At 55.4% G+C, this 27,998-nt stretch overlaps 1 protein-coding gene across 4 annotated transcripts; it reads right to left on the bottom strand.

Annotated features, from left to right (window-relative positions):
* Positions 1 to 2: 2 nt before the first annotated feature.
* On the bottom strand, positions 3 to 23,858 carry AXIN1 (axin 1). Of its 4 annotated transcripts, none has more exons than XM_081170452.1 (11): positions 23,748 to 23,858; positions 21,903 to 22,889; positions 13,009 to 13,149; positions 10,166 to 10,262; positions 9,801 to 9,938; positions 8,752 to 9,287; positions 8,223 to 8,399; positions 7,047 to 7,292; positions 5,633 to 5,740; positions 2,188 to 2,355; positions 3 to 1,207 (listed from the first exon to the last, which is right to left on the bottom strand). In XM_081170452.1, exons 2-11 carry the CDS (start codon positions 22,781 to 22,783, stop codon positions 1,081 to 1,083), a joined length of 2,619 nt encoding a protein of 872 aa, XP_081026578.1. In that variant the 5' UTR covers positions 22,784 to 22,889; positions 23,748 to 23,858; the 3' UTR covers positions 3 to 1,080. The 4 variants fall into 4 exon arrangements, with proteins under 4 accessions (XP_081026578.1, XP_081026579.1, XP_081026580.1 ...); XM_081170453.1 differs by having other exon boundaries at positions 8,752 to 9,284; XM_081170454.1 differs by lacking the exon at positions 5,633 to 5,740.
* Positions 23,859 to 27,998: the final 4,140 nt, after the last annotated feature.

Below are 27,998 nucleotides of genomic sequence, written 5' to 3'. Positions count from 1 at the left end.
GCTGCCATCTGAACATGGGCTTTTATTCCATTATTATCCAAGTACCTTTTAAAAGATAAATTGTACAAGTCAACATGTGAAAAAAACGTTCGGGAGATGCCAGCCGCTGGCCCAACCGCTGGTGGCTGATGCCGTCTTTAGAAAATGTACATATTTACAAGGGAACCCTTCAGGAAAAAAGGGAAATGAAAAACCCGCAACGGGTCCGAGGCCTTTGGGGTCCCCGCTGGTACAGAGGGCAAGGGGGACCCGGGGAGGAGGCCGTCCGGGGCAGTGGGTGGCAAACAGAACAGGCGTTTGAAGGCACTCGGTGACGTACGCAAGAAGGTGCAGGGCTCTGGCGAGGGCAGGCGGCCCCCACAGCCCAGGGGGACCTGGAGAGCAGCAGGGGCGGGGGTCAGGCAACTGGGGAGGCGAAGGCTGCCCCCGGCAGGGAGGCAGAGCAGGGGCAGCCACCATCCAGGGTGAGGGGCACTGAATACACCCAGATCTATGGGGCGCAAGGAGGAGGCTCAAAGGGGCAGCCCAGAGGTCCCATCCCACCTCCCAGCAAATACCAGGCTGCCCCTTCTCTAGACGATGAAATCTGCTCTCTCCTCAAGACTCCCCCCTCCCCAACCCCTCTGACCGGGCAAGGTGGGCAGCAAGGCGTGGAAAGGCCGCGGGCTGAGATGGAGGGGCCAGTCGCCAGCCGTAGAGCAGCAAGGTGCAAAGTATCAAGTGGCAGCTCGTTCCACAGGTGAACAAGCACCCTTTGGAACGTCCCCACCTGTGGGGCTGCTGCCGCCCTCCCCGTCCCAGAGGAGCATGTGCACTTTTTTTGGGGGGGTGGCTGGACCGCCCCGTTCCTGATGATATCAAAACGGGCGGCTTCGGTGAACGGCCCCCTAATGCGCAAAGCATCGGCGTTATGTTGAGGGGGCTGGTGGCGCCCCACAGGCAGACAGGGGGAAGGCAGAGCCATTCTGGGCAGCGGGTGTGGAAGGATGCCAGTGCTGCCGGTGCCCCCCCCCGCCCCCCTCCCTGGCCGGCGCTTCCGCCCATCTCTGGCTGCTTCCGTCTCGCTCGGCCTCCTCTGGGCTAGTCAATCTTCTCCACCTTCCCAATGATCTTCTCCTCAAAAATGGGCAGGACGGCCTCATCCTCCCGCACCTCTTCGAACACCACGCCGCAGTCGAACTCATCGCTTACTTTCTTGAAGTAATACCTGCAAGACAGAGAGTGTGGGGGATCCAGAGCCTGCAACCCCTCGGAGGCTCAGCGGGGCGCTCGGGGGCCTTTCCAGCACAAACCCAAGGCAGAAGGCAAAGGGGGCAGCAAGGAGGACCCCGGGCCAAACCCCCCCTTCCTCCGAGATCCAACTCTACAGATTCACTGGAAACCACCGGCAGCATTTTAGCACAAGTGACGAGGACAGAGGAAATGCGCAAACTTTTGCAGGGCTTCCGCGGAGCAGGCTGATGAGCCAAACCCTCTGCGGATCCTGATGCAGAATGACCAGCAGGCCAGCGCACTTTTTAAACTGGGGTAGAGAAATCTGTGTCGCTCCAGGACTGCAGCTCCCATCATTCCTGACCGCTAGCCATGCTGCTGGGAGCTGAAATCTGGCGACACCAGGAGGGTCCCCACAGCTCCCCCTGCTTTAAAGCAAGTTTCTAGTCCTCATCAGAATACAAGAAGGGTCATGTGGTGCATGGCTGCGCTGACAGAGGGCTCCCCTCACAGCTCAGGTGCCCCCGACTCCTGCCACCCCCACCTCTAAAATGGGCCCATTCTGCTCTCTGCCAATAAACTAAAGGAGAGGTTCTGGGGGGGGGGGAGGAAATTGTCAGTTTAGAAGAAAGCATGCAACTCTGAACATGACGTGCCATTTAGTGTGTTTGGGGTTTCCCTTGGCACAGGCTTCCTCAGCTCTGATGCAAACAAAATCGGGTTTTGACTTGAGCTTCCTTCTCCAAATACCTCTTGGCTTGGTTCTGCGGAGGTGAGATTTGCACAGCGCTCCGTCTCCTAGGCGCCCTCCCCCTGCCTCTTTCCTGCTTCTGTGCCAACCGACAGAGTTGGGGCCCACACATTTGTGGGACTTGTCATCCCCAGGGGCAGAGGCTGGAGGCCACGAGACAAAGAGGGGAAGCACCAGAGGCAAGGCTTCTTGCCCAGGGACCCGAGGCATCCCTCCCTGCTCACCTGTAGTTCCCTTTCTTGGTGAGCAGCTCCTTGAAGTGGCCCAGGGTGACGACGCGGCCTTTGACCAGCGTGCGGTAGGGGATGGGTTCTCCGCAGAAGTAGTAGGCCACCACAATGTTCTCGCAGGGCTGAGCGGAGCTGGCCCCCGGCCTCTTCTGCACCTTCGCCCTGCAAGGCAAACACAGCGCAAGCCCTTTACACGGCAGGAAGCCGATACACCACCTGCTGAACTTCCTTGGAGGAGGGAGGGAACCGGCTCCCTTGCAAACCGGGGGCAAGAACGGCACAGGCCCCCACTACCGGGACCCAGGAAGCTCTGGGGGATAACAGCTTCCTCTCCAGTCCTAGAAGCCCAAAGGAGAAGGGCGGCAGGTGACTGGAACTTCCCATAGCCAAAGGGCAGGAACACAGAGAGAGGAAAAAGCCACAGCTCAGAGAGGGGTGCCCAGGCCGGGGTGGGTGGGTGCTGCCGCCATCCCAGCATTGCTACCTGGGGAAGAGGGGGACAGACACCCCCAACGCTTACTAGGCAGGGAGCTGAGCAAAAGAGGGGGTTTGCCTCAAAGACCGAAGGATTTGTTCAGCCAAAGGGACGCCACCTCTTTCTCTGGGAATGACTCAGCCCCAAGATGTCCCTGCTAAGGGAAGAAAAGCCCTCGCTTGCCAAGGAACCTCCTTCAAGGAGCTTCGCCCAGAGCCCTGGACCAGCACACAGCTCAGCTCCTGCACAATTCAGCTCCCTTCTGTAGGAAAGGGGGCAGGAGGGGCTCAAAGCAGGAAGTCCTCCCAGCCCACTGCTCCAGCGCAAGCAATGGGGGGCCGTTGGTACCCGGCTGCACCCCTCCACTCGCCAGCCTGTCCCTTCCCTTCGCCAGCCCACCCTGGCTCTCTGCACGCCGGCCGGGTGCTCAGACCAGACACAAAACCTTCTAGTGTGGCAAGAGAGCTGGAATAAAATTCACATCTGGCAAACAAGGGCCCCTTTGGTTTCAGATAGTGCAGGGGTAAAGGTAAAGGTAAAGGGACCCCTGAACATTAGGTCCAGTCACAGACGACTCTGCGTTTGCGGCGCTCATCTCGCTTTATTGGCCGAGGGAGCCGGCGTACAGCTTCCGGGTCATGTGGCCAGCATGACTAAGCTGCTTCTGGCGAACCAGAGCAGCGCACGGAAACACCGTTTACGTTCCCGCTGGAGCGGTACCTATTTATCTACTTGCACTTTGACGTGCTTTCGAACTGCTAGGTTGGCAAGAGCAGGGACCCAGCAAAGGGAGCTCACCCCGTCGCGGGGATTTGAACCGCCGACCTTCTGATCAGCAAGTCCTAGGCTCTGTGGTTTAACCCACAGCGCCACCCGTGTCCCTTAGGGGTAGATGAGACTAAAAAGCCCAGGACACAAATATTCATGGCCCTCTAGTGGCTATGATGGCTCACTTACTAGAAGTAATGTATTTAGGGCTGCCATACTTCTGGATTTTCCCAGACATAACTGGGATTTCAAAGGCGGAATTGACATCTGGGAGGAATTTCTGAAACGCAACACTTTTTTTGGCTCAACAACTTTTGGGGCATCCTGGTTTTGACTTTTTGAAATATGGCAACTTGATTCTGACCAAAAGAAGCCTCCTAGGCCTAGATCATAATACAGTTGTACCTTGGAAGTCAAACAGAATCCGTTCTGGAAGTCCGTTCAACATCCAAAACGTTCGAAAACCAAATCGTGGTTTCTGATTGGCTGCAGGAAGCTCCTGAAGCCCCATCGGACGCTCGGGTTCCAAAAGTAAGTTCACAAACCAGAACACTCAATTCCAGGTTTGCGGCATTTGGGAGCCAAAACATCAGAGTTCCAGGGCGTTTGGGATCCAAGGTATGACTGTATACACCAAGAGGCTTAACTTAGTCAGAATCAAGTCTGCACTTCCAGAGTTAACACTAAATACATTCCTTCTGGAGGATCTGTGAAAATGTGTGTCCTGGGTTTTTTGGACTCATGTTCTATCCATGTACCATCTGAAACCAAAGGGGCATGTTGGTTGCCACATGCAAAAAATATTGGCGTTCTTTTCAGCTCTCCAACCCCAAAAGGCAAGCCACAGAACCAGCCCCACAGGCCCCACGGCAACAACAGTTGAGAAGAACGTCGGAGGAGCTCTGCTGCCACCAAGGCCCCCTGGCCCAGCACCCTCTCCCCATGGCCAAAAGCAGCTGGAGGCCAGCAGTCCTCTCCTGCTGCTGCCCCCCAACGAGAAGCAGGCGGCCTTCCACTGGCACCAGGGGGCATCAGCCCTAGAAGCCACGGACCCTCCTCCTCCTCCTCCTCCAACTTGTCTAATCCCATTTTAAAGCTGCCCGAGACCACCTGCCGCTAACACCTGAGCTGCACTGGGCACCAGGGGCAGGCGGGAGGCTGAGGCCAGGCAACCAGAGGAGCCAGGAAAACAAGGACTCCCTGAGCAGGGAAGGAGGGAGGGAGGCTCTCCGCCTGCCTAGTGGTGGCTGCCTGCCAGATCAGAGGCTTCCCAGCAGCGCGTGAATGGGCACATTGGGGGCCAGGAGGCTCCAGGGGGGTCCTTGTAGCCTCCCTGCTGTGCCCTACAGGACTGCCTCGCCTGGTATGCCCCACGGAGGACCTTAAGGTCCACAAATGACAACACTTTGGAGGTCCTGAGCCTCAAGGTGGTTAGATTGGTCTCAACTAGGGCCAGGGCCATTTCAGTACTGGCCCCAACCTGGTGGAACACTCTGTCACAAGAGACTAGGGCCCTGTGAGACTTGACATCTTTCCGCAGGGCCTGCAAGACAGAGCTGTTCTGCCTTTGGTTTGGACTCAGCCTGACCCTTCTGTTTCCCTCCCCTTATGGTTTTGATCTATAGGCTACTTTTAAAATGAGGCTGCATTTTAAATTGCATTTTAACCTGTATTCCTTTGGTGGAATGCTCTGTCCCAAGAGACCAGGGCCCTGCGGGACTTGACATATTTCCGCAGGGCCTGCAAGACGGAGCTGCTCCGCCTGGCCTTTGGTTTGGACTCGGTCTGACCCGTATGTTTCCCTCCCCTTATGGTCTTGATTTATCGGCTACTTTTAAAATGAGGCTGCATTTTAAATTGCATCTTTACCTGTATTTTAAACTGGTTCCCCCACCTCTCTTTTTCCCGCATTATGTTTTTACTGTGATTTTATTGGTGTTAGCCGCCCTGGGCTCTGGCCGGAGAGGGCGGGGTATAAATAAATATTATTATTATTATTACTACTACTACTACTACTACTACTACTACTACTACCATTATTAGGGTTCCCTGGTCCATCCGCCCCGTGGCTGAGGCCGGTCCTGGCAAGGCGGCAGAGCGAAGCCCCCCTGGCAGGGCGGGGGGTGGGGAGGGTCCTAGAGCCGCTACGGGACGGGTGGGTGGGAGGGAGGAGACAGGAAGAGCTGGGGCACCTACTCAGACTCGGAGAGATCCAGGTCGGAGACGGCGGGCACCACACTCAGCAGCGGCATGCAAGCCGGCCTGACAGAGGAGCGACCTCGCTGGATCACCTCTTGGGCATACCTGGGGAACAATCTCAGACATTAGACAAGCCTTCCTGCCGCCGGCCGGCCGGGGAGCCCCGTGGGGTGCAGGTGCCAAAGGCCGGGGGACTGGGGCCTCCTCTCTCTGCCCCTGCCCAGGGAGCTCAGAGAACAGGAGGGAAGCTCTGCCACCTGGGGAAGGAGGGAGGGGGCCCGGGAGAGGTGCTGGCAAGAGACCCAGGCAAGAGCCCAAAGCACAGCTCTGCTCGGGGCCCAGAAACACAACAGGAGCCGACCTGGTGGCCGTTCGGGCAGGAGGATGGATGGGCTTAAAAAGGGATCCGACAACTTGGAGGAGGAGGAGGAGGAGGAGGAGGAGGAGGAGGAGGAGGGGGCTCTCAATGGCCAACAGCCCCCCTGGCTAGGCTCTGAGGCAGCGATGCTTCTGATCGACAGCAGCTGAGAGTCTTCCTGGGATCAGGCCCCGCATCCAGGTTCCCTTTGGGGCCTCCTCTGAGAACAGGGTGCCGGGTTAGAGGGGCCAGGGGCCAGATCCAGGGGGGCTCTCCTTATGAAGGGGGCGCCACACCCCAAAGGCCACCAGCAGCGGAGGCGTTTTCCCCCCCATGACAAAGGGGGTTGAGAGCTAGTCACCTGGGCCCAAAATGCACACACGCACCCCACCCCTCTGGAGCAAACAAGCCCCCTCAGCTCCCTCGCAGTCGCCTGTGTATTTGGGGGGGGGGGTTTCCTCACAGAGCCGGCAAGTCTCACACCGCAGCCTCCCAACTGCAGCACAGAGCAGAGGGCGCCCCCCCCCAAGCATCTCTGTCTGTTCCTCCAGTCGAAGAAGAAATAAGCGCCAAGAGGCAAGAAGCAAGGGGAGCTGCTCTGCCCGTTGCAGCTGAGATACCCCCACCAGCCACCACCCCAAAGTCCCAGAGGAGAAGTGCTGCTCTGCTTAGCAGGTAAAAGTGCAAAGGGGAGGGCTGTGCAAAAAACAAACCAGCCAGCAGCAAGCTCTGGACTCCAGTTTCTCCCAGGAGTGGAGGGGCCAGACCAGCCCCTGGAGGGCAGCAGACCCCCTGCAAGGCACACCAACCTCCCCCAGGTTTTGCTACAGGCCCTTGAGGGTGGGGAGTGTCTTTTGGCCCCCATCTCCAGCTGTTCAAGGCCCTTCTGCCTGCCGGGGAGCCAAACCCAGCAGCCCCCCCCTCCTCACTCTGAAAGGCCGTGCGCCAGGTGCAGGGCCAGGGGGTCTGGGGGGAGGCAACCACCCACCCACTCCTGGTCAACCCAGTGGCCAGGACAAGGCCACACCCCCTAAAAGCGCCCCCCGGCCGTACCGCTGCTTGGCCGGCGGCTTCCCCGTCCTCTTCTCCTCCTCCTCCAGGCGCCGCCGGGCTTCCTCCAGCTGCGTCAGCGGGTTGGGGGCCGGGTTGGGGGGCATGGTGGGGTCCTGGATGAAGGGGTGCGAAGGCTGGACGACGTTGCGCAGCTGGGCGCTGACCCACGGGTGGACGGCCATGGGGCGCTCCACGGAGACTGGCCGGGGCAACTCATGGGGCAGCTGCTTCTTGGCCCCGGAAGAGCTGGGGGGGGGGGGAGAGACAAAGCAGAAAAGGTTTTGGGATAGTACAACTAGTGCAGCTGCTGTAGAAGGGAGCGAAAGAGGCATTTTAGCATCACACAGACTGCCACTGGAATTAGAGAGCCCAATGTCCCCCTCCTGGGGGGGGGGGAACCTGTCAAAGGTCTGGCCAGTTCTCTCCCTCTCCTATGTGCCCCCCACAAGAACCGCCCCCCTCCGACAGACCAGTGCAGAGCAACAGATAAGGGGCCCTCTGCCTCCGGCCCCTTCCCCAAGGAACTGGAAAGTTGGGGGGGGGCATATTCTTCTGAAGGACTGGAGGGGGGAAGAGGGGGCAGCCAAACATAATATATAACAATAATAATAAAATGTTGTTTATATCCCGCCCTCCCCAGCCGAAGCCGGGCTCAGAGCGGCTAACAACAATAAAAATAACACAGTTTACATAAAATCATAATTAATCAATTGAAATACATTCCAAAATCAATTCACGCAGAGAGAAGCTGCGAGGGGCTAAGGGGAAGCGCCAGGAACAGAAGCAGCACCAGCCGATCTGCAAGGAAGGAATGTAAGGAGCTGCCTCACACAGAGTCAGGCTCTCGATCCATCTAGCTCAGTATTGCCCACACTGACTGGCAGCAGCGGCTCTCTGGGATTCAGGCAGTCCCTGCCAGCCCCACCTGGAGACGCCAGCAAGGATGGGGCCAGGACCTTCTGCCGGCCAGAAAAGGAGGCCTGTGAAGGGAGGGGGTGCTCTGGCTTGGGGCATGAGGGATGCCCCCCGGCAGTTGCTCCCAAGGCTGCCAACTGGGAGCAAGGAGAGGCTCAGGCCGATGCTGAAGCTGAAGAAGGCAAGCCCCCTTGGGCTCCCCCCTGCAGCCAGGCAGCCTTGCTTTCCAGCAGTGGAGCCCGCTCCCCCTGCCCCTCTCACCCGTGGCCTGTCTTCTTGTGCCTGCTGATCTCCTTCTCGCCTTCGATGATCCACTGCATGATCTTCTGGTTCTTCTCCACGTCCTCCGAGGAGCCTGCAGCGTCATAGCCACTGCCGTCGCTCTTCCCCAAATCGGCTTTCTTGACGCTCCTCTTGGAGAGCAGGCCGGCTTTCCCGCTACGAGGAAGGAGGAAGCAAGCCTCAGCCATGAGTTGCTCCCAAGAGTGGGATGGCACTGCAGGCAGCAGAAACCCAGCGGATTGGGACCCCAACCATGCGCTTGTCAGCAGAAGGAGCTATCTCTCTGTGCTGGAACGCCCTCCCTCGCTGCCCCACGGACACTGGACCTCTTCCAGCCCCAGCCCTCCATCCTGCCACTGGCTTGCACCAGAAATCCTCCTCGCCGGGAAGGAAGCTCCATGGAGTCGTCCCCCCCCCCCCTTGAGCATTTCTGCCTGGCTGCCCCTGCCCACCTGCGGCTCACAGGGGCCAACGCCCGTCCCAATGGGCCCCCTCCGCCGCCACTCACCCATAAGCCGAGGGCTCCGGGGGGCCCAGGCTCTCCCCATAGGCCCGCGACTTGGCAGCGTAGCTGTGCGCGTCCACGTTCCAGGCGAAGGGTCCTGGCGCGCCCTGGCCAGCCTCCGCCTCGGGCGGCTCCTTGGGCTTGAGCGCCCCGTGGTGGTGGACCAGGTGGTGGTGGTAGACGTGCTTGTGGTGGTGGAGGCCGGCCGCGTCCGCCTTGAGGGCCGCCTTGGCCCCGTGCTTGCCGTGCCCGAGGGGCACCGTCCCCAGGAAGCCGTGCAGCTTGCCGGCCAGGCCGCCCTCGGGGGAGCGGGGCTTGGGCGAGTGGCGCCCGGGGCCCGGGGACTGGCAGCCCGGCGTCTTCATGACCCGCTGCACGTGCTCGTCCAGGATGCTCTCGGGGTTCTCCTCGTGGGCGTCCCGGAGCTGCATCTCGGCAAAGCGGGGGGCAAAGTGGGGCAAGGCCTGCGGCAGGGGGAGCTTGTGGCCCGCCAGGGGGGCCCCCAAGGAGACGTCGGCTTCCTCGCCTTCCTCCTCCTGCTGGGAAACACAAGGCGGGTCAAGGGAGGGTGGGGGGAGACAGATCTGAGGGAACAGCGGCAGGGGAGAACAAGTGAGAGGGCTGGAGTGGGGGCAAGATGCCAGGGGCTAGCTGGACGAAGAGGAGAGGTGGGAGGCACCAGCCGGGGAACCCCCAAGGGAAGACGGCTCACAGCCAGGGTGGTGGGACACAAGGGAGACGTCAGAGGGAGAAGACTGGGAGGTGCTGGGTGCTGAAGGGGCAACAGGGTTTAGGGAGCAGGTGACAGGGAGCAGGTCAGACTCAGAGGCTGAAGCGGGGGGGGGGGTCAAGGGACTGCAGAAGACTCCAGGGAGTCTCCCTCTCCGTCTGTGACAAGCCCCGCTCCCCCCGGTCTCTGAGAACGCGCAGAGTAATGAGGAGAGCAGAGCAGAGGTGCACGGACACCATCGGATACTGCTTGGGAAAGATCCAGGCGAGGATGGGGCAGGGATCTCCACGCAAGCCACAGCTGCTCCCGCCGCCCTACTGACCGCTCGGACACGCTTCAGGCGCTCCTCCAGCTTGGCCTCCGCCTCCCGGTCCCTGAGGACTTCCTCCAGGCGGTTGATCAGCTCGGCAGCAAATTTCTGTGGTTCAACGTGGATATCCTTTGGCATTCGGTAAGTACGCTGTGGGAACGACACGCAGCCCTGGTTGGCAAAGGGGCCGGCCACACCCCAGCAGCGCACAAGGCCAGAGCCCCCCCTCGCTTGCCCACCAGCCCTCCCGACTCTGACTGGCAGCTGCAGAGGGAGAAAGGCCTTTCCCAGGGGCTGGTCCTGCTGGGCCTCATCCCCTAAGCAGAGCGGATGCTCTCCCTCTGGAAGACAGGAGGAGGAGGCTTGGCGTGACTCACGGGAATGTGAGGTAGTGACACACGTCCATTTGCTTTGGCACTTTCCTGCATCTCTCGGCGATGCTGCTTCCGGAGTCGGTACGGCGGGATCCCGTCTCTGGCAAGAGGAAACAGTGACAGTTTGCGCAGGGCAAGGCAAGCTCCAGGCGGAAAGGGGTGCAGCGGGGACAGCGCAGACGGCCAGGTGTCATGGACCGGCTGGAGGCAGAGTAGAGGGGGAGGCAGCAGCCGGGGAACCCCCAGGGCAAGGAGGCTGGGCGGCCAGGGGTGGTCAGAGGGAAAAGAGGGAGCAGACTGCTGGCAGGTGTCAGAAGCAGAAGAGGCAGCAGGGTTGAGTGAGCGGGAAGAGAGCAGCGCAGACTCGGAGGCGGAGTGCAGGCAGGCTGTGGAAGATGACAGGGAGACTCCCCTCCTGCTGTGAGCAGCTGCCCTCCCCGCTGGTCTCCCAGAATGTGCAGAGAAATTACGACAGCGGAGCCATGAAAGGCAAGAAGACAAAGGCTTGGGCCACTGGGGAAGGAGCCTTAGAGAGCAAAGGGAACTCCTTCAATGGCACCCTTTAAATGGCACCTTTTTGACCTTTAAAGCCCTATGCGGCCTAGGATCCAGGCACCTACAGGACCGCCTCTCCTGGTCTGCTCCGCGGAGGACCTTAAGGACCACAAATGACAACACTTTGGAGGTCCCGAGTCGCAAGGTGGTTAGATTGGTCTCAGCTAGGGCTAGGGCCTTTTCAGTACTGGCCCCAACTTGGTAGAATGCTCTGTCCCAAGAGACCAGGGCCCTGCGGGACTTGACATCTTCCCGCAGGGCCTGCAAGACAGAGCTGTTCTGCCTGGCCTTTGGTTTGGACTCAGTCTGACCCTTCTGTTTCCCTCCCCTTATGGATTTGATCTATAGGCTACTTTTAAAATGAGGCTGCATTTTAAATTGCATTTTAACCTGTATTTTAAATTGGGTTTTTTTCCTATTATGTTTTTATTTTAATTTTACTGGTGTTAGCCTCCCTGAGCCCGGCTCTGGCCGGGGAGGGCAGGGTATAAATAACATTATTATTATTATTATTAATGGGAGCAAGACCTCCTGGAAAGAGTTCCCGAGACCACTTGGATTTTTCAGGGGGTACTCAAGGCCACGCAGAACCGTCACCTCTTTTTGTTGTTGTCAAAAAGTGTGGCACATACTGTAACGACTTCATGGCGAGAACTGGCACTTATTTTTCTAGGGAAAAAGCCCTGCTTACGCCTGACACCGGGTGCTGCTGCCTCCCTGGATGCCAGGCCCACACCTTGAAGCAGGATAGCAAGGTCCACAGGGGGCCTTGTGTGAGGGCCACATTGCAAGGCATCTCACAAGAAGGGATCTTGCCCCCACCCCCCGGTCAAGTCCTGCCAGCTTCCTCCTCGGACGCAGGCTGCCTGCCACCACTGCATGCCCACAGCGGCCTCCGCGGTCAACGGCTCAGACTTCTCCCTCCCCCCCCTCCCATCGCAGGTGCCCACCTGCCCAGGACAACCTGTAGATGGCTAAATATTCTGCCCCCCCCCCTTATTCATAAGAAGAGGCTGGCAAATGTGTCCTCTGTGGCAGGCATGCCAGGAGTAGGGTGCCTCAGGCGTGGAACTGTAATTGCTGCAAATATTCAGGATTTATTAGGTGTTATTTTTAGAAATAGGCTGCCTGTGGGGATCATTCTTAAGGGAGCACCACAACCCGCCTTCGACCAGCGTCTCTGCAATGGGGAAGGGGCTTCATCCCCCACTGCAGCTCCAACGGCAGTTTCCTGACCTTCGGCACAGAAAAAAACCCTTGTAAACCCAACATTTGTTCTTCATTAGAGCCTTCCCTGGGCTGCTGCTGGCTCTCGTTACAGCTTGCGTGGATTTACTCAGGTTAAATAAATCCGGAGTTTCAAAAACGAATTTCTGCAGGAAGAGAAGGTCGAGGCCTGCAGAGACCTTTGCGATGCTGCAAGGGTGGCGACTGTGTCTCTGCCCTCAGCGCAAGGCAAATGGCTCTGACCACAAGCAGGTGCACGCTTTGCAAACGCACAAGTCCTCCGGAGCCAGGGAAAGTCACACCCGGCCACCACTCCGAAGGAGGCCTGGCATGGAGAGCCCTCGCCCACAGTGCAACGTGAAGCTTCTCCCAGAAGCCAGGGGGCGGGTGTGGGTGTGTGGAGCTATTAGCCCCACAGCTGGGAAAGCCCAGGGGGTCTGCAGAAGAAGCCGGAGCAGGCAATGGGAGGCAGGCTACGAGGACAAGACTCCCGCCAGCCACTTGCTGGGAGCCAGGCCTACCTGCCTGCAGCAATGGGAAGGGCGAGGCAAGCTGCATTTTGCTAATATTGTTCTACAGATTATAACTGCTTTACTGATGACTTGTTAATCATATGACTTATGCTGTAACTGTGATGCTTAGCTTATTTTTTAGTTGCTGGTTTGTTAACTGAAAAGGTTTTACTGACTATTTGTTAATTATTACATGTATTATACGTAATCATATTATATTCCAGGCTGTTCTTGCGGTGCTCTGTTCTGCTGTTGCTGTTTATTGTTTGTAAGCCACTTTGGGATTCGCTGGAATGGAAGGCAGTGTAGAAATACAGTAAAGCGAATCGAATCAAGGCAGCAATAAGCAGGCTCCCTGCGCCCTCCAGATGTTGCTGGCCTTCCTCCTCCCTGGCTCCCATGGGGCCAAGCTGGCTGCTGGGGCTGCTGGGATTTGGAGTCCAGCCGCGCCTGGAGAGGACTCCTGTGCAGGCCACGCCCCCTCTGCTCCCTGCTCCGCCCCCTTGTCCTGGCAGCCCAGTCCCAGGAGTCTCTCTCGGGGCAGGTACTCACACGCTGCTGTCTGTCAGCGACATGGTGTCGGCGTCACTGGACATGCTGTGCTGCTCGCTGTCGTTGGCGCTGGTGGCGGGTGCCAAGGCGTAGCCCGTGTTGACGTAGTAAGGGTTGACTGGCTCTCTCCAAGGCCCATGCCTGCAAAGGAGCAGAAAGAGAGAAGGGGGTCCCGGTCACCCTCCAGACTCCAGTCCCTCGAGGACCCCTCCCATCCAGCCTTCGAAATTCCCCAGGCACCAAGTGCATTTCACAACTGGTGTGGATGCCAACTGTGACCACACGGAGATCTCTGGGCGCCAGGTTGGTGACAGACATGCCCACCTGGCTGGCCCCTCCAGCTTTCTTAAGCAGGTCAGCAGAAGAGTTTATCTGTTCCATTTGTCTCCCCCCTTTTTCTCCAAGGAGTCCATGGTTCATCCCCCCCCCAGCTGATCCCTACAACGACCCTGTGAGGTCGGCTAAGAGGCTGTGACTGACCCAGTGAGCTTCATGACAGAGTGCGGATTCGAACTCTGATCTCCCAGGTCTTTGTCTGACACTCTCACCACTACACCCCACTGCTTTCCTAAAGTACTTCTGCTATGGGGCTGCTCTATATATTAAGTCGGTAAATAAATAGCGGGAAAGCAATATGTCCCTTAGAGAAGGATTGGAAATATTTTCCTGGAAGCCTTAATTTGATTTACTCTGGATGGTTGATTTTGAGGTTTTAATGTGTTGCAAACCACTTTGAGACCTTCTTTCTTTAAAATATAAAGCGGTAGAGACATGAACGGTGGCAATGAAGAATAATCCCCACTGGCGGGAAATGGCGCCTCTGACATTCGGTTGTGGCAACCATAATAACCAAGGTGCCATTTGGCAATTGGCTTATATATCTGAGCCACCACAGAAACATGGAGCCAACGTGAGTGGACTACAGCACTTAGAGGACGCTTAACTCACCACCGGAGGGTGATAAGAGGAATAACAAAGAAAAGTGGGCTTGACTCTGCAGGGTCTCAATTTATATCCTTGATGAACAACAGCACAGCCATCTCCCTTCCATCTCAGTCACAGCAGCCGCTATGGAGAAATCATCTTAAGGCTTTAGACTGACGTGTACCCTGAGGATGGCAGCTTAATCTTTAATGTAGAAGATTTTCCAAGTCGGTTTTTTTGCCTTACAACTGTATACAAGACAATAATACATGTCTTGTATTTTGTCCTGGAAAGCAACACTTCATGCTTGGTAACTGTTTGTAAAGGTCCCAATATAGTCCGTATTGGGGGGGGGGGGGGAATGGTACAATTTGCCTTTGGCACCTTCTGGGTCCCACCAATGGGGACTGCAAAGGGGGCAGAAGCAACTTGGAAGCCCCAGCCCCACAACTAGGAAGTGCCAAAGGCATCTGGTCACACGTACAAAAGCCCCCCAGCACAGACCTCCACCATTTCCCAAACTAGATGGCACTGAGCGGCCAGCAGAGGGAGAACACCAGCCTCACAAGGCACAACCACGTTGCACTGGGTCAAGGGCCAAGGAAGTCATAGAATCCTAGAATCCTAGAGTTGGAAGAGACCACAAGGGCCATCGAGTCCAACCCCCTGCCAAGCAGGAAACACCATCAGAGCACTCCTGACATATGGTTGTCAAGCCTCTGCTTAAAGACCTCCAAAGTAGGAGACTCCACCACACTCCTTGGCAGCAAATTCCACTGTTGAACAGCTCTTACTGTCAAGAAGTTCTTCCTAATGTTTAGGTGGAATCTTCTTTCTTGTAGTTTGGATCCATTGCTCCGTGTCCGCTTCTCTGGAGCAGCAGAAAACAAGCTTTCTCCCTCCTCTATGTGACATCCTTTTATATATTTGAACATGGCTATCATATCACCCCTTAACCTCCTCTTCTCCAGGCTAAACATGCCCAGCTCCCTTAGCCGTTCAAAACTGGGCTCCCAAGAAGGCAGCCAAGGCATGGAAGGGGCTGAGCATGGAAGGCAGCCAAGGCATGGAAGGGGCTGAGCATGGAAGGCAGCCAAGGCATGGAAGGGGCTGAGCATGGAAGGCAGCCAAGGCATGGAAGGGGCTGAGCATGGAAGGCAGCCAAGGCATGGAAGGGGCTGAGCATGGAAGGCAGCCAAGGCATGGAAGGGGCTGAGCTCAGGCTTGCTGGCAGAAGGTGCTGATTCATTCCCTGACAGTTGTGGCAGAAAGCACTGGGGAAAACCCTTGGAAAGCCGTGGTCAACCAGAGAAGATGGCAGCCAACCAGAGAGGACCCAAGGCTGCTTCACATGTGCCTCTGGAGAGGGTCTTCCATCTGCCCAAAGGCTTCCTGGGCAGAAGTCTCCCAAAGAGAGCAAGGACCCCAGGGCTGGGCTCTTGCAGGTGCTATAAATGGGTAAAGGTAAGGGACCCCTGAACGGTTAAGTCCAGTCAAAGGTGACTATGGGGTTGCGGCACTCATCTCGCTTTCAGGCCAAGGGAGCCGGCGTTTGTCCACAGACAGCTTTCAGAGTCATGTGGCCAGCAGGATTAAACCGCTTCTGGCACAACAGGACACTGTGATGTAAGCCAGAGTGAACGAAAACACTGTTTACCTTCTCACCACAGAGGTACCTATTTATCTACTTGCGCTGGTGTGCTTTCGAACTGCTAGGTTGGCAGGAGCTGGGACAGAGCAATGGGAGCTCACCCCGAAGGGGAGATTTGAACCACCAACCTTCTGATCAGCAAGCCCAAGAGGCTCAGTGGTTTGGACCACAGCGCCACCTGCATCCCTGCTATAAATGAAAGTGGGAAGGAGACCTGGGGTTTTTCACTTGAGGCTGGAGTTAAAAAATGCTTCCCTGTGGACGTGGAATGCCCAAAGGGAGACCCAGCCAGCCATGATCAGGGACAGCACAGTTTAAAACACCACATAAGGCTGATTAATATTCTACAGACTTTTAAATATGCTTATTGTGTTTTCCTTGTTTTGCTTTAACTATTTACTTGTGCTTTACCTTGCATTTTTACCCTGTGACTCACCCCCTGAGATCTTGTAAGAAAGGGCTGACTATAAATCTAATACACAACAACAATAACATGACCAGGTGTGGGGCAATCAGAAAGAGATTCTGGAAGAAGCACCTGCGTCCTTCACCCACCCGCATGCTGCCCCCCTGGGGTGTGGATCTGGAGATCAGGCTGATCCACGTTTAGGGCCCTCGGAGGTGGCAGCACGAGGCTTCCTCCGACCCAAGGCAGCGGAGCGCTCCCCAAAGGCACCAGCGTCCCTGCCTTGCTGGCTGTGCAAGAAGCGGCCCCTGAGCTTCTCCAGGTGGCCCTTCCCAGAAAGGCCCAGGCTCTCTCCGCCTCCAGCAGGCCCAGCTCAGGGCAGGCAGCCATGAACGTTTCCCTTTATTAACAGAAATTCCAGGGAGCTTTTCATCTGGAATGCATTACTATGAGCAGAAGGAAGGAATGAAAGAAACGCCACCGTCCGCACACAGACGGGGGCAAACTGTTCCAGATCCCTTCCTGCCCTGTTTACAAGAGCGGCTTCGGCTAGGGAAGCAGGCCTCCTGTTTCGGGAACGCCAGCCATTGTTCCCGCAGGGTGCAGGCAGCCTCCGGGGCCAGCTTCACCTCCAAGGTGCAGGACCCAGGTCCCAGCATGGGCAAAGGCAAAGGGCCACGCCAGCCCTTGCCACCTTCACGTGGCTCAGGACACCCAGCTGGGCCAAGAGCAGCCCACAGTGGCCAAAGGAAGAGGGGCAGCAGGATGGGGGGGGGGGACACACTCCACCAGAACATGCCAGCAGGAGGCCTGACCTAAGGGACTGGTAGAAATGCTCAGCACTGGTGATGGAAGGGAAAGATGGAGCAAGCTAGGCTGCTGAGATGCCAGGAAGAGGAGCTTCAGGCGAGGGGAAGGGGAGGAGGAGAGTCAGGGCCTGGGAGGAGCAGGAGGACTGGCCAGAGGTGGCAGGGGGCTGGAAGGAAACAAGGCATGCAGAGGAGGCTGAGGCTGAGCAAAGGGGCAGAGGCCTCCTCTGGCAGGCAGTTCTGGCTGTGTGGCGCAGGATCTGGGCAAGAGTCTGAGAGGTGGACAGACCCAAGGGGGAGTGGAAGGGTCAGGCCGTGGCCATGTTCCCTCCTGGGCAGAAGACCAAAGGAAGGAGACAGGCCCCGACCCAATGGAAAGAGACCCATGTCCCCAAGCTGCGGGTTTCCATATTAAAAGCACAGAGGAGTCGTCCGAGGATGCCCATCCACAGGGCAGGCCACAAACGAGGTGGGCTCAGGGCCCAGTCTGCATCCAGCAGCATACCAGCCTGGCTTCACCTAGTGGCACCGGCCGGCCTTGAGCGTGAGCAAGTTGGGGGCTTTCAGCTCTGGTGGCTGAAACATCTCTCTTTGCAGAGCTCAGAAGGAATCTCAACAATTTAAACAACAAGAGCCTCCCCCGCCCCCTCCCAGGCCGCCAGATTCGGAGCCACTTTTTCCATTTCAGCCAAATCCCATCTGCAAAGCTTCTGGGGTTGTTTTTTTAAAACACCTGTGCTACTTCGGATGCGGTGCAAGAGGGGCAAAATGTCCCCCGAAAAGCGTTTTTACAGAGTCGCAGCCATTCCTAACCCTTCCATTCTGCGGTCTATTTTTACCCCAAACATTTGGTGCACAATTAAGGAGCAGCAGCAACAGGTGATGCCGTGATGCCTGCAAGGCGGGACGTGTGTTCGGATCACACTCACCCATCCAATTAGCTGTCGAAAAGGGGATGGAGGCAGGCCCCTCTGCAGAAATAAATTCCCCCAGCTAGCAAAAGCCTGCGTACTTGGAGCTCCCTTTATTTGTAGGAAGTGCCGCAGGTGCCTATTGCACCCACAAAGGGCATTTCCAACTTGAGCTTTATGGTCTGGAGGCACCTGGCACAGCTACCCTGCTGAAGGCGGGCAGGTCGGGGGGGCGGGGGGAGCCTCCTGGAAAGAACGCAGATGCTGCCTTGCGTTCCACGACTGTGGAAAGGCAGGCAGGACATCATGGTGGACATGGTTAAAAATAAAACAGCAAAATCAGCAAAATATTCATGCAGAAATGGGACTTATGTTCCAAGAGGCAGTCAAGATTTTTAAATGGCTCCTGTAACGCAGAGGACGTGTGGCAAATTGTGTTTTGATCCAGTCAAAAAGTCTACCTGCCTTCGATGGATTGTGCAAATGTATAGCTAGGAGGGCTCATTTGGGTGACTCCAAGGGAGAGAAAAACAGCCGCCCGAGTGCGCAGGCAAAACTGCCGAGACCCTTCCTGGGTCGGGAACTCCCACATGGAATTGTGCGAGGAGGAAAATGTGCTTTTTCACATTATGTGCCATGGCAAACACTTTCCTGAAGCTGAAAGAGTTCTTCTCTCTTGGAAACACACCAAGGTGCAATCTGAAGTTGAACTCCAAACTGATTCAGGTGCATCAACTTCAAACACGAAACAAACACCCAATGAGACTGTGATTTTGGGGGAACTGGGGTTAAAACGGCCTTGAAGCTTGTCACTTCCACTGCCAGTATCGGGGCCCAAAGACGACGATCCCATTGATCCCTTACGTGGGGCAGCAGCAACTTTTAAACCAGTGAAGTAAGAAAACCAGGCGGCTGTGGGCTCTGCTTAATAATAATAATAATAATAATAATAATAATAATAATAATTTTTTTTTTATTTATACCCTGCCCACCTGGCTGGGTTTCCCCAGCCACTCTAGGTGGTCCTGACTGCCCTCTCTTGCTAGCTCTGGAAACTGGGGAGGAGGAGCAGAAGGAGAAGGTTTCTCTTCACGCAGACCCTGAAATAGGGTTTCCTTAGGAGTCTGAAAGCAGCCCCTAAGAAACAAGGACCACAGGTGTACTTTGCAAAGAAAACACACCACCACCTGCAGCCATGAACAAAAACAGGACGTTTAGGCAAAGCATCCCCACCTGACCGTCCCATCTCAGCATCAGCAGGTGCCCCATCAGGTTCCAAAACTTCTCTCGGCCCCCTTGCCTCCCTCCCCCCTGGAACACCCTTCAGACCGTGAGTCATTTCAGAGACCAGCATTGCTCTGTCATGGCAGACAAGGGCTTCACCGCCTGACGTGCAATTCAAGGGCTGGGTGCAAAAGGGGCTCTTAAGGAGCAGCCACCTGGAATGTTTTTCGTGAAGGTGGTACTGACAGCTGCCCCCCCCCCCCCGGGGCACAATTCATCCAGAGGACCCTGTTCCTGGGACTGCTTCCCATCTCCAAGCACACTGGCAACCTTAAAACAGGGAATCCGGGAATCACGTTGCCAGAGGTCATCATGGGTGATGGTCAATTAAGTGTTACTCAAGTGCAGACCGGTTGAAATTAATGGACCTGTATGGAGGGTGTTCATTCATTTCAAAGGGATTACTCCGAGTAAAACTTAGCGGACCACCACCCCACACATTTCATTCCGGTGTGACTCTGTCATAGGGACCAGCAAGGGAGGCAGAGAATCCGTCCTTCCACATGGCTCCAGGCTGTGCCTTGTGTCGCGGCGCTGTTTCAGCATCACAGGTGGACCCATATAACCCCCCCCCCGCACACCTTTGCAAGTCATAAACAAGGAACACACGTACTCTGTCATTGCAGAACAAGAAGAAACCTCTGTAGGCCTTGCCGTCTAGAGAAACAATGAATGGTTACCAAACTCAGCCCAAGTTACTTCAAAGCTACCATCTTCCAACCCCCCATCCCCGACAACCAGTGTTCGAAATTCCCCAGGTGCCAAGCGCATTTTGCAACTGGTGCAGTTCCAATCGTGCCCACGTGGAGATCTCTGGGTGCCAAGCTGGCAACACCATCTGGCTGGCCCCTCCAGCTTTCTTAAGCAGAGAAGCAGAAGAGTTTATTTATTGCCTTTCTATCCCATCTTTTTCTCCAAGGAGTCCATGGTTCACACACCCCTTTTCAGTTTGATCCCTACAATGACCCTAAAAGGCTGCGACTGACTTCAAGGTCACACAATGAGCTTCATGACTGAGTGGGGATTTGAACCCTGATCTGCCAGGCCCTGGTCCGACACTCTAAGCACTACGCCCCTTCTGCTACGGGCAGCTATATAGATTAAGTAGGTAAATAAATATGGGGAAAGCAAAATGTCACATAGAGAAGGATCTGAAATGTTTTCATTGAAGCTTGAATTTGTTTTATTCTGGATTGTTTAATTTGATGTTAAGATGTTTTCTTTAAAATATAAAGCAGTATAAATCATCATCCCCGACGGCCGGGGGGGGGGGGGGCAAGGGAATGGCGCCTAAGCATTCTGTTGTGGCGACCGTAACTGAGGTTTAAGGTGCCATTTGGTGATTTGCTTTCTAACACAGCCTGAACTGCGGCAGCTCGTCTGGATGTTAGCACCACCCTTTAAATACAACTGTGCAGACTTCCAGCAACTCACCTGCCCACGAGAGCCACAGCGTAAGTCTCAGGGCCTGACCTGTGTAGTGTCAAATGGTGGCCTTGCTTACGCTAGGGCTGGCTACTTGCTGGCCTGCAAAGTTCCCCATCTCTTATCTAGGAGGGGAAAGTTCTGGGACCTTTTGTATCCGGAAGACTCCAAGGCCAGGGATGGTCACCTGGAGTTCAGGCGGAGGAATGCCATAGCGATACAGAGGAACAAGTCATAAACCTCTCTCTCTGAAAGGGTCTTTTAGGAGTTCCAAAACTTTGCCCCCAGGAAAATGTTCTCCCAGAAGCACTTGGAGCAGGGGTCAGCAACCTTTTCAGCCATGGGCCGGTCCACCGTCCCTCAGACTATGTGGTGGGCCAGAATATATTTTGGAGGGGAGGAAAGAACGAATTCCTATGCCCCACAAATAACCCAGAGATGCATTTTAAATAAAAGCACACATTCTACTCATGTAAAAACACGCCGATTCCCAGACCGTCCACGGGCCGGATTGAGAAGGTGATTGGGCCGCATCCAGGCCCCGGACCTTAGGTTGCCTACCCCGGACTTGGAGGTTCAAACTCCACAAGGAAGGCCCAGTAGCTGGGATCGTTTTCCAGCCTCCTGAGTAAACTAGCAAGAGATCAGAGGAGCGCCTCCTTCTCTTGCAGTTTCGCATGCAACATTCCTGTCTCAAAACCCAGATGAAAACAGTACTCAAAACGGAAGGCTCCCAGCATCTGCAACAAGGGGCGGAATTTGCTTGGGGGACGATGAGATCCAGCTGTTGCCCTCCAGACTGCTAAGACAGTAAATGCAATAGGCAAAGGGGGTGGAAGAGCTTATCTCCAGAGCCTAGCAAGAGGGAGGGGGGACCAGCAAAAGCACTTCTTGGAGTTCCCCTGCTGTTTCTAGAAGCTGTTGGTGCTGGGGTTGGGGTTGGGGTTGGGTGGGGGGGCAAAGAGAGACAAATAAAATAAAATGCAATTTGAGCCTAGAAGTAGATCGTGGGATATCTGGATTGAGTGGATCTTTTTTAAAAAATCTTACTAGTTTATGCGCTATGTTCTTCTAACAAGTTTAGAGCTTATTCTAGGTTATAACAAAGTTGTTGGGGTGGGGTGGAATAGACGGTGTGAGGCTCAGAGGCCAATTCTGGAGAAATTCCCAGCAATGCATCTATCAATAACTTCACCAAAATTGTTGCGAGAGCAGTTAGGCAGGACAGCAAAACTGCCAGGAGCTTCAGGCAGGGGCTGCAGCCAAGCCTTGCACACGGCAGGAGATGAGCTTCGCTCAAATCTCTGCCGCTGAAAGTAGGAAGTGCTGGGCCTGTAACCCCTTTCAGCTCTTCCCCAGCTGCCAGGGGGTGCCTCCACATCCTGCCCTGCTACCCGGTGGAAGCAGACTTCTGCCCCACGAGGTGGTGGCACGTGGTGGGGCAAGCGAGCGTCGCTCACGCTGAGACAACCTGCAGCTCTCACCTGTACTCTCTCCCCTCGCTGTATCTCCTGGACGACGTGGCTCGCTGCGTGGCCGTCTCCAGGAGGAGCTTCTGGGTGAGCCGGCTGGAGGGAGCAGACTCCCGGCCGGCCATCTCCTCCTCCACCTCTTTGTCGCACTTCCATTCCTCGTCCTCATTAAGGGTAGGCAAATAGCCGGGGAGACACTTCCCTGTCCCCGACCCTGAGCTCTGGTCACTGTACACCTTCGGACTCTCCCCACCCGTCCTTGTATACTCCAAATAAATATCCGACTTAAGGAAGAGGGGGTACGTGTTCTCCTCAATCATGGACTGGATCTCCGTTTGGGCCTGGTCAAACATGGCTGGATCGATCAGCTGCTTCATCACGCAATCTTTTATAAAGCTCTTCGTGGCCGGCTTGATCTGCCGCGACACAATCCCGTTATTGTCCAGAATGTACTTTTTGTAAATGGCCTTGGCCAGCTTGAGCCTCTTCTCCTCGTTGGAGTCACACGGCTCCAGCTTCCGGAAGCCGCTGCAGGCAAACCAGAAGTCCAGCAAGTCCGCGCAGTCCTCCTGTTTCAGGAAGGTCCGGAAGAGGTTTATCCCATCTTGGTCGTCCAGCAGAGAGTGCAGAGACTCTGCCCATCTCAGGTAGGGAGGGGTGGGAGAAGCGCTCCCCTCTGGCTCATAGCCAAGGTCCAGGTCGGGGCGCCTCGGAGTGGCCGTGGAAGTCTCGGTCTTGATGGCATCGCACTTCCCAGAGTAGAACCCGTGGCCGCTTAGCCGCAGGTCCGTGGAAACGAGTTCCCCTTCCTCTCCTGGCACCGGGGGCCTCGGGGCATCCTCGGTGAAGCTCCCCCCAAGGTCCAGAGGGAAACCTTGGCCCTGCACACTCATCTTGACGGCATCCGCGGGCACAGCAGCAGCAGCAGCAGCAGCAGAACGGTGGCCCACGCCTCAGCGGCCCAGCAGCCCCTGCCCCAGGGGGAAGACACACGGCCGGCTGCAAGGTTGGAGAAGGACGGTTAGAAAGCAGCAGCGCAACGCTACGCTCGCAGGCTCACCCTTCCCAAGGCCCTGCAGCCCGCTCCTCCGAGGAAAAGAAGGCAAGACTTTGTCGGGCAAAGAGGGAAGAAGTGGAGCATCTTCTCCCCCAAATTAAGAGAGCCAAGGGCCCCGAATGAGCCATGCAAAGGACCTGAACGCAGCACACGCACGGGCGATGGCCCCCCGAACCCCTAAGAACTTCCTGTCAATTCATGCACTGCAAAGATAAGATGACAAAGTTCCCTTTCTGGTCCTGATCCTGGAAAGGGCCAAGGGGGGGAATCAACCCTGAGTGTAGCTTTCTTTGACAGCACACCGGGATGCAAAACGATGCAGTGGGGGCTTTAAGAAACCTCCCGGAAATATTATTTGTGCAAAGTATCCTGGAGGGCTCTTAAGAGGGGGGTGGGCAGTCCTCTGCAGGTCCTCGCAAGAACTGGCCAGCAAGAAGAGTCCTTTTATATTCCATTGTATGACAGAGAGCCCTGCTCTGAGCCTTTTGGGGCCCAAGAAGCCCAGCAACTCCACTCCTCCGGCTGCCCGGGGAAAATCCAGCCCCCGGCTCCCTCTGGGTCTCGGGCCGGGTGCGAGAGGCTCCTGCCTGGCAGGGGGTGGGCTGGATGACCCCGGGGGTCCCTCCGGAGGGAGCCGCCCCTTGGCGGGGACCTGGGGGTGGGCCGCGGAAAGGGGTCCGACGGGGCACTTCCTGAGGGGGACCCTCCCCCCTCCCTCCCTCCGCCCGGCCCGACACGCGACAGGCACGTGTGAAGGCGGCTGCCCGACCCGGCAGGAGGCGCAGGCCCGTCTCCCTCACCGGGACAAGGAGGCGAGCCCCGGCCGCGGCCCCGGACGGGAAGACGCCGCGCAAGGCCGGAGGCCCCGGGACTCCGCCGCCGCCGCCGCCGCCATCATCCGCGCTGCCGCCCCGAGCGAGGGCTCCGCTGCGCCGCCGCCGCCGCCGCTTCTCCCGGTGGTGGGCCTCGTCGTCCTCCTCCTCCTCCTCGTCGCCTCCGCCTCCTCCCGGCCTGGGCCTCCTCCTCTCCGGCCTCCTCGCGCTCCCTTCCGCCGCCGCCGGAGACGGACGAGGCTCGCCAGCGCCCCCGCAGGCCGCGCCGGGGAAACCGGAGGCCGAGCGAGGGAGGGAGGGAGGGAGGGAGGGGCTGCGCGCGCAGGCGGCCGCGGGGGAGGTCGCCTAGCAACGCCGGGGGAGGGCTCGGCCCGGCGCGGACCACTAGGCGGCGCTGCTGCCGGCCGGGGGCGGGGCGAGAGCGAAGCGGAAGCGAGGGAGGCTCTCGCCGGGGTCGGACTAGATGACCCTGGAGCCCCTCCGGGCCCGGGAATGAAATGATCCTAAAGGAAGGCGCGGGGTCCTAGAAGAGGCCTTGGCACCATTAATATGCCACAGCTTTTTAAATACGCTCATTTTTTTGGGGGGGGGGCTACTGTTTTGTTGCTTCTCTCGGGGCTATCTGTGCATCTTTGAAATATCATGGCAAATCTTTATTGATTGAAAATACAAACGTACAGCAAAGATAACTATAGAAGAGTTAAATACAAAAGAAGAAAACATGAAGACAAAAGGGTCAGGAAAGGAATTCAAAAGACAAAAAAAAACAAACCCAACAATTTATACAAAATCATATCCATCAAATAAAAATTTCTGCATAAATTTGTTTGTGCATCTTTGATCTAGGTTTTTTTTAAAAAATCTTGCTAAGTACCCTGAGATATTTTTTGACGAACTGCGGTATAAATCAAATAAATAGAAGGCAGCAGCCAAGCGCAGGGAGGCTGGAGGCAGCTGCTTCTGCTTTTTTTCCCTTTTCTTTTCACAGTCTGATTTATTTATGTTAATTGGGGTTTTTTAACAACTTTTTTCGTTTTATTTATTAAACAAACCAGCTCGACCACCTTTTAAAAAACTCAATGCTTCCGATTTCAAACTCAGGGGAGCAAATAGGAAACAGGCTCCCAGTCTCACCCCCCCCCTAAATAGAAGAGGTAAGAGGAGAGACACACCTTCATATTTATATATATTTACACTCCAAACCTCAGAGCTGCTCCCCCCTCGGATCAAAGAGCCTAGAAAAATAAACTCAGGTGAAACCAAAGGAAATAAACAACTCCCTTTCTGTTTGCCCCTTGGAGTAGGAGTGTTAGACACTTAGTGGGTGTAATAATAATAATAATAATAATAATAATAATAATAATAATAATAATAATAATAATTTATTTATACCCCGCCCATCTGGCTGAGTTTCCCCAGCCACTCTGGGCGGCTTCTAACAACACTAAAATACAATAACCTATTAAACATTAAAAACTTCCCTAAACAGGGCTGCCTTCAGAAGTCTTCTAAAATTCAGATAATTGTTTATTTCCTTCACATCTGAAGGGAGTGTGTTCCACAGGGCGGGTGCCACCACCGAGAAGGCCCTCTGCCTGGTTCCCTGTAACCTCACTTCTCGCAGGGAGGGAACCGCCAGAAGGCCCTCGGAGCTGGACCTCAGTGTCCGGGCAGAATGATGGGGGTGGAGACGCTCCTTCAGGTATACTGGGCTGAGGCTGTTTAGGGCTTTCAAGGTCAGCACCAACACTTTGAATTGTGCTCAGAAACGTACTGGGAGCCAATGCAGATCTCTCAAGACGGGTGTTATGTGGTCTCGGTGGCCACTCCCAGTCACCAGTCTAGCTGCCACATTCTGGATTAATTGCAGTTTCCAAGTCGCCTTCAAAGGTAGCTCCACGTAGAGCGCATGGCAGTAGTCCAAGCGAGAGATAACTAGAGCATGCACCACTCTGGTGAGACAGTCTGCGGGCAGAGAGGGTCTCATCCTGCATACCAGATGGAGCTGATAAACAGCTGCCCTGAACACAGAATTGACCTGTGCCTCCATGGACAGCTGTGAGTCCAAATTGACTCCCAGGCTGCGCACCTGGTCCTTCAGGGGCACAATTGCCCCATTCAGGACCAGGGAGTACTCCACACTTGCCCACCCCCTGTCCCCCCAAAACGGTACTTCTGTCTTGTCAGGATTCAACCTCAATCTGTTAGCCGCCATTCAGCAGAGTTCAAAAAACTGGTGAGCTGAAACTCTGCTTGTTCACACAAGCCAAGGAACAAGCCAGCCCCATCCACACTGTGGCACGGAGGCCCACGTGGCCAGGCTGACACACACACGCCTTCATCATGGGAGAATCATGGAGTTGGGAGGGTCATCGGGCCCAACTCAATCAGCTTCTGCAAGCTTGTCCAGCAAACACAGGAAGCGCCTGAAGACTCTCCCCCTGAGGGATTTCTGGGCCTGCCTGCGTCACACAAGTGAAGTGCCCTGAGACCTCTGGGCGGTATATAAATTCAATAAGTAAATAAAGTGACATCTCGGACTGTGCTCCACCCTCCCGCTGATCCAACGCAAGGATGGAAGACCACCTTGCAGGAGAAGCCAAGTGTGGGAACCTTTCGTTTTCGGCTTCCCCTTGCCGTCAACCTTTTATGATTTTGCTGTCAGGTTTAAAATTGTTGTAAAAAATAAAAATAAAATAAAATTGTTGTAAACCGCTATGGCATATTTCTATGATACAGCAGTACATTACGCACACACACACACACTGCTGCATTCTACACATGATTACAGGCCAGCACAAATCATTGGGAGTGTAAATTTGCTAGTACAGTTCTGCTGTGCCAGCACAATCCTCTGCCTGAGAATCCCCCAGCTGTGGGACTGGAGCACCCAGCAAAAGCCCCACTTTCCTATGAAAATGGCAGACAGGCCATGGCTATAGACTGCACTTCCCACCTTTTTCTCCAAGGAGCTCCAGGTTGCATGCATGTGGTTCTTCCTGTTTCACCCTCACAAGAATCCTGTGAGGTAAGCTGGGCTGAGAGGCAGGCACTGGCCCCCAAGGTCACCCCCTGCGCCCAATGGCCGAGCTTTTCTCTGGCACAATAGGTGCCAGTCCTCGCCAGGACGTTGTTACAGCGGGTGCCACTCTTATTAACAACAAAGAGGTGCCACTACTGCGTGCTCTTCCCTGGGGGGGAAGCACTGGCCGAGTGGGGAATCTGAACCCGGGTCTCCCAGGTCCGCTGCCTCTCGCGTGATGGTAGGTGCCTGCTGGCAGGAGGCAGCATCTGAAGTGGGTGGGGGGCACCTGCACCCCTCAAGTCCAGCAGGAGGCACTGCCTGCTTCCTTTGAGATCTAAAAACTGTGCTGTTAGCACAGACCGTCGGAATGTGAGCTTTCTCTGTACAGTGGTACCTTGGTACTCAAACGGCTTGGCTCCCAAACGGCGCAAACCCGTAAGTGTTCCAGTTTGCAAACATTTTTCGGAAGCCAAACATCCGGTGCAGCTTCCGCGGAAGCTCCTGCAGCCAATAGGAAGCCACGCCTTGGTTTTCGAACGGTTTCAGGAGTCGAAGGAACTCCCGGAACGGATTAAGTTTAACGAAAGAAGAATGGAAGATGAAATTGATGGACTATGCAGAACTTGATAAATTAACTGGAGGGATTCAAAACCTGGGGGATCAGAGATTCTTAGACGACTGGAGTAAATACACGAACTATTTGGAAAGTAATTGTACTGAACAGATTACGCTAGTAGGACTGCAAGAAGTTTTGTAAGGAGGAATATTCAAAATATTGCAAGGAAGACTATGAGAATTATTAGTTAATGACAAGAGTAATAGTGAAATTAAGAAATGCATAATAAGTGATAAAGAACGAAAAATCATCAGAGGTGTTAATGGAAGTCTGAAACATTGTATAAGATGAAAAGTTATGTTATATGACTGTTGGAAATGATTTGTTAAAAAAGCCTATAAAAATGTATTAAAAAAAAAAGTTTGAGAACCAAGGCGCCACTGTACCAATCCGTTCCTTGAAATGCTAGTGACGTTTTTACTGGTTTCATTGCGTTGACCAGGTCACATTCATCATGAAAGAGCAGCTTACAAATAATTAAATACAAAGATTGCTATTACCTTAAAAGAAGCTGTCCTCTTGCATACCTGCAGCAGAGGGTTGCGGGGAGGGAGGGGGGGTCATGCCTCTGAAAACA

This window comes from Podarcis bocagei (genome assembly GCF_964188305.1).
Source record: "Podarcis bocagei genome assembly, chromosome: 14".
NCBI classification, from domain to species: domain Eukaryota; kingdom Metazoa; phylum Chordata; class Lepidosauria; order Squamata; family Lacertidae; genus Podarcis; species Podarcis bocagei.
Note: the sequence above shows the minus strand (reverse complement) of the source record. Positions and strands in the feature narration are given on the sequence as shown.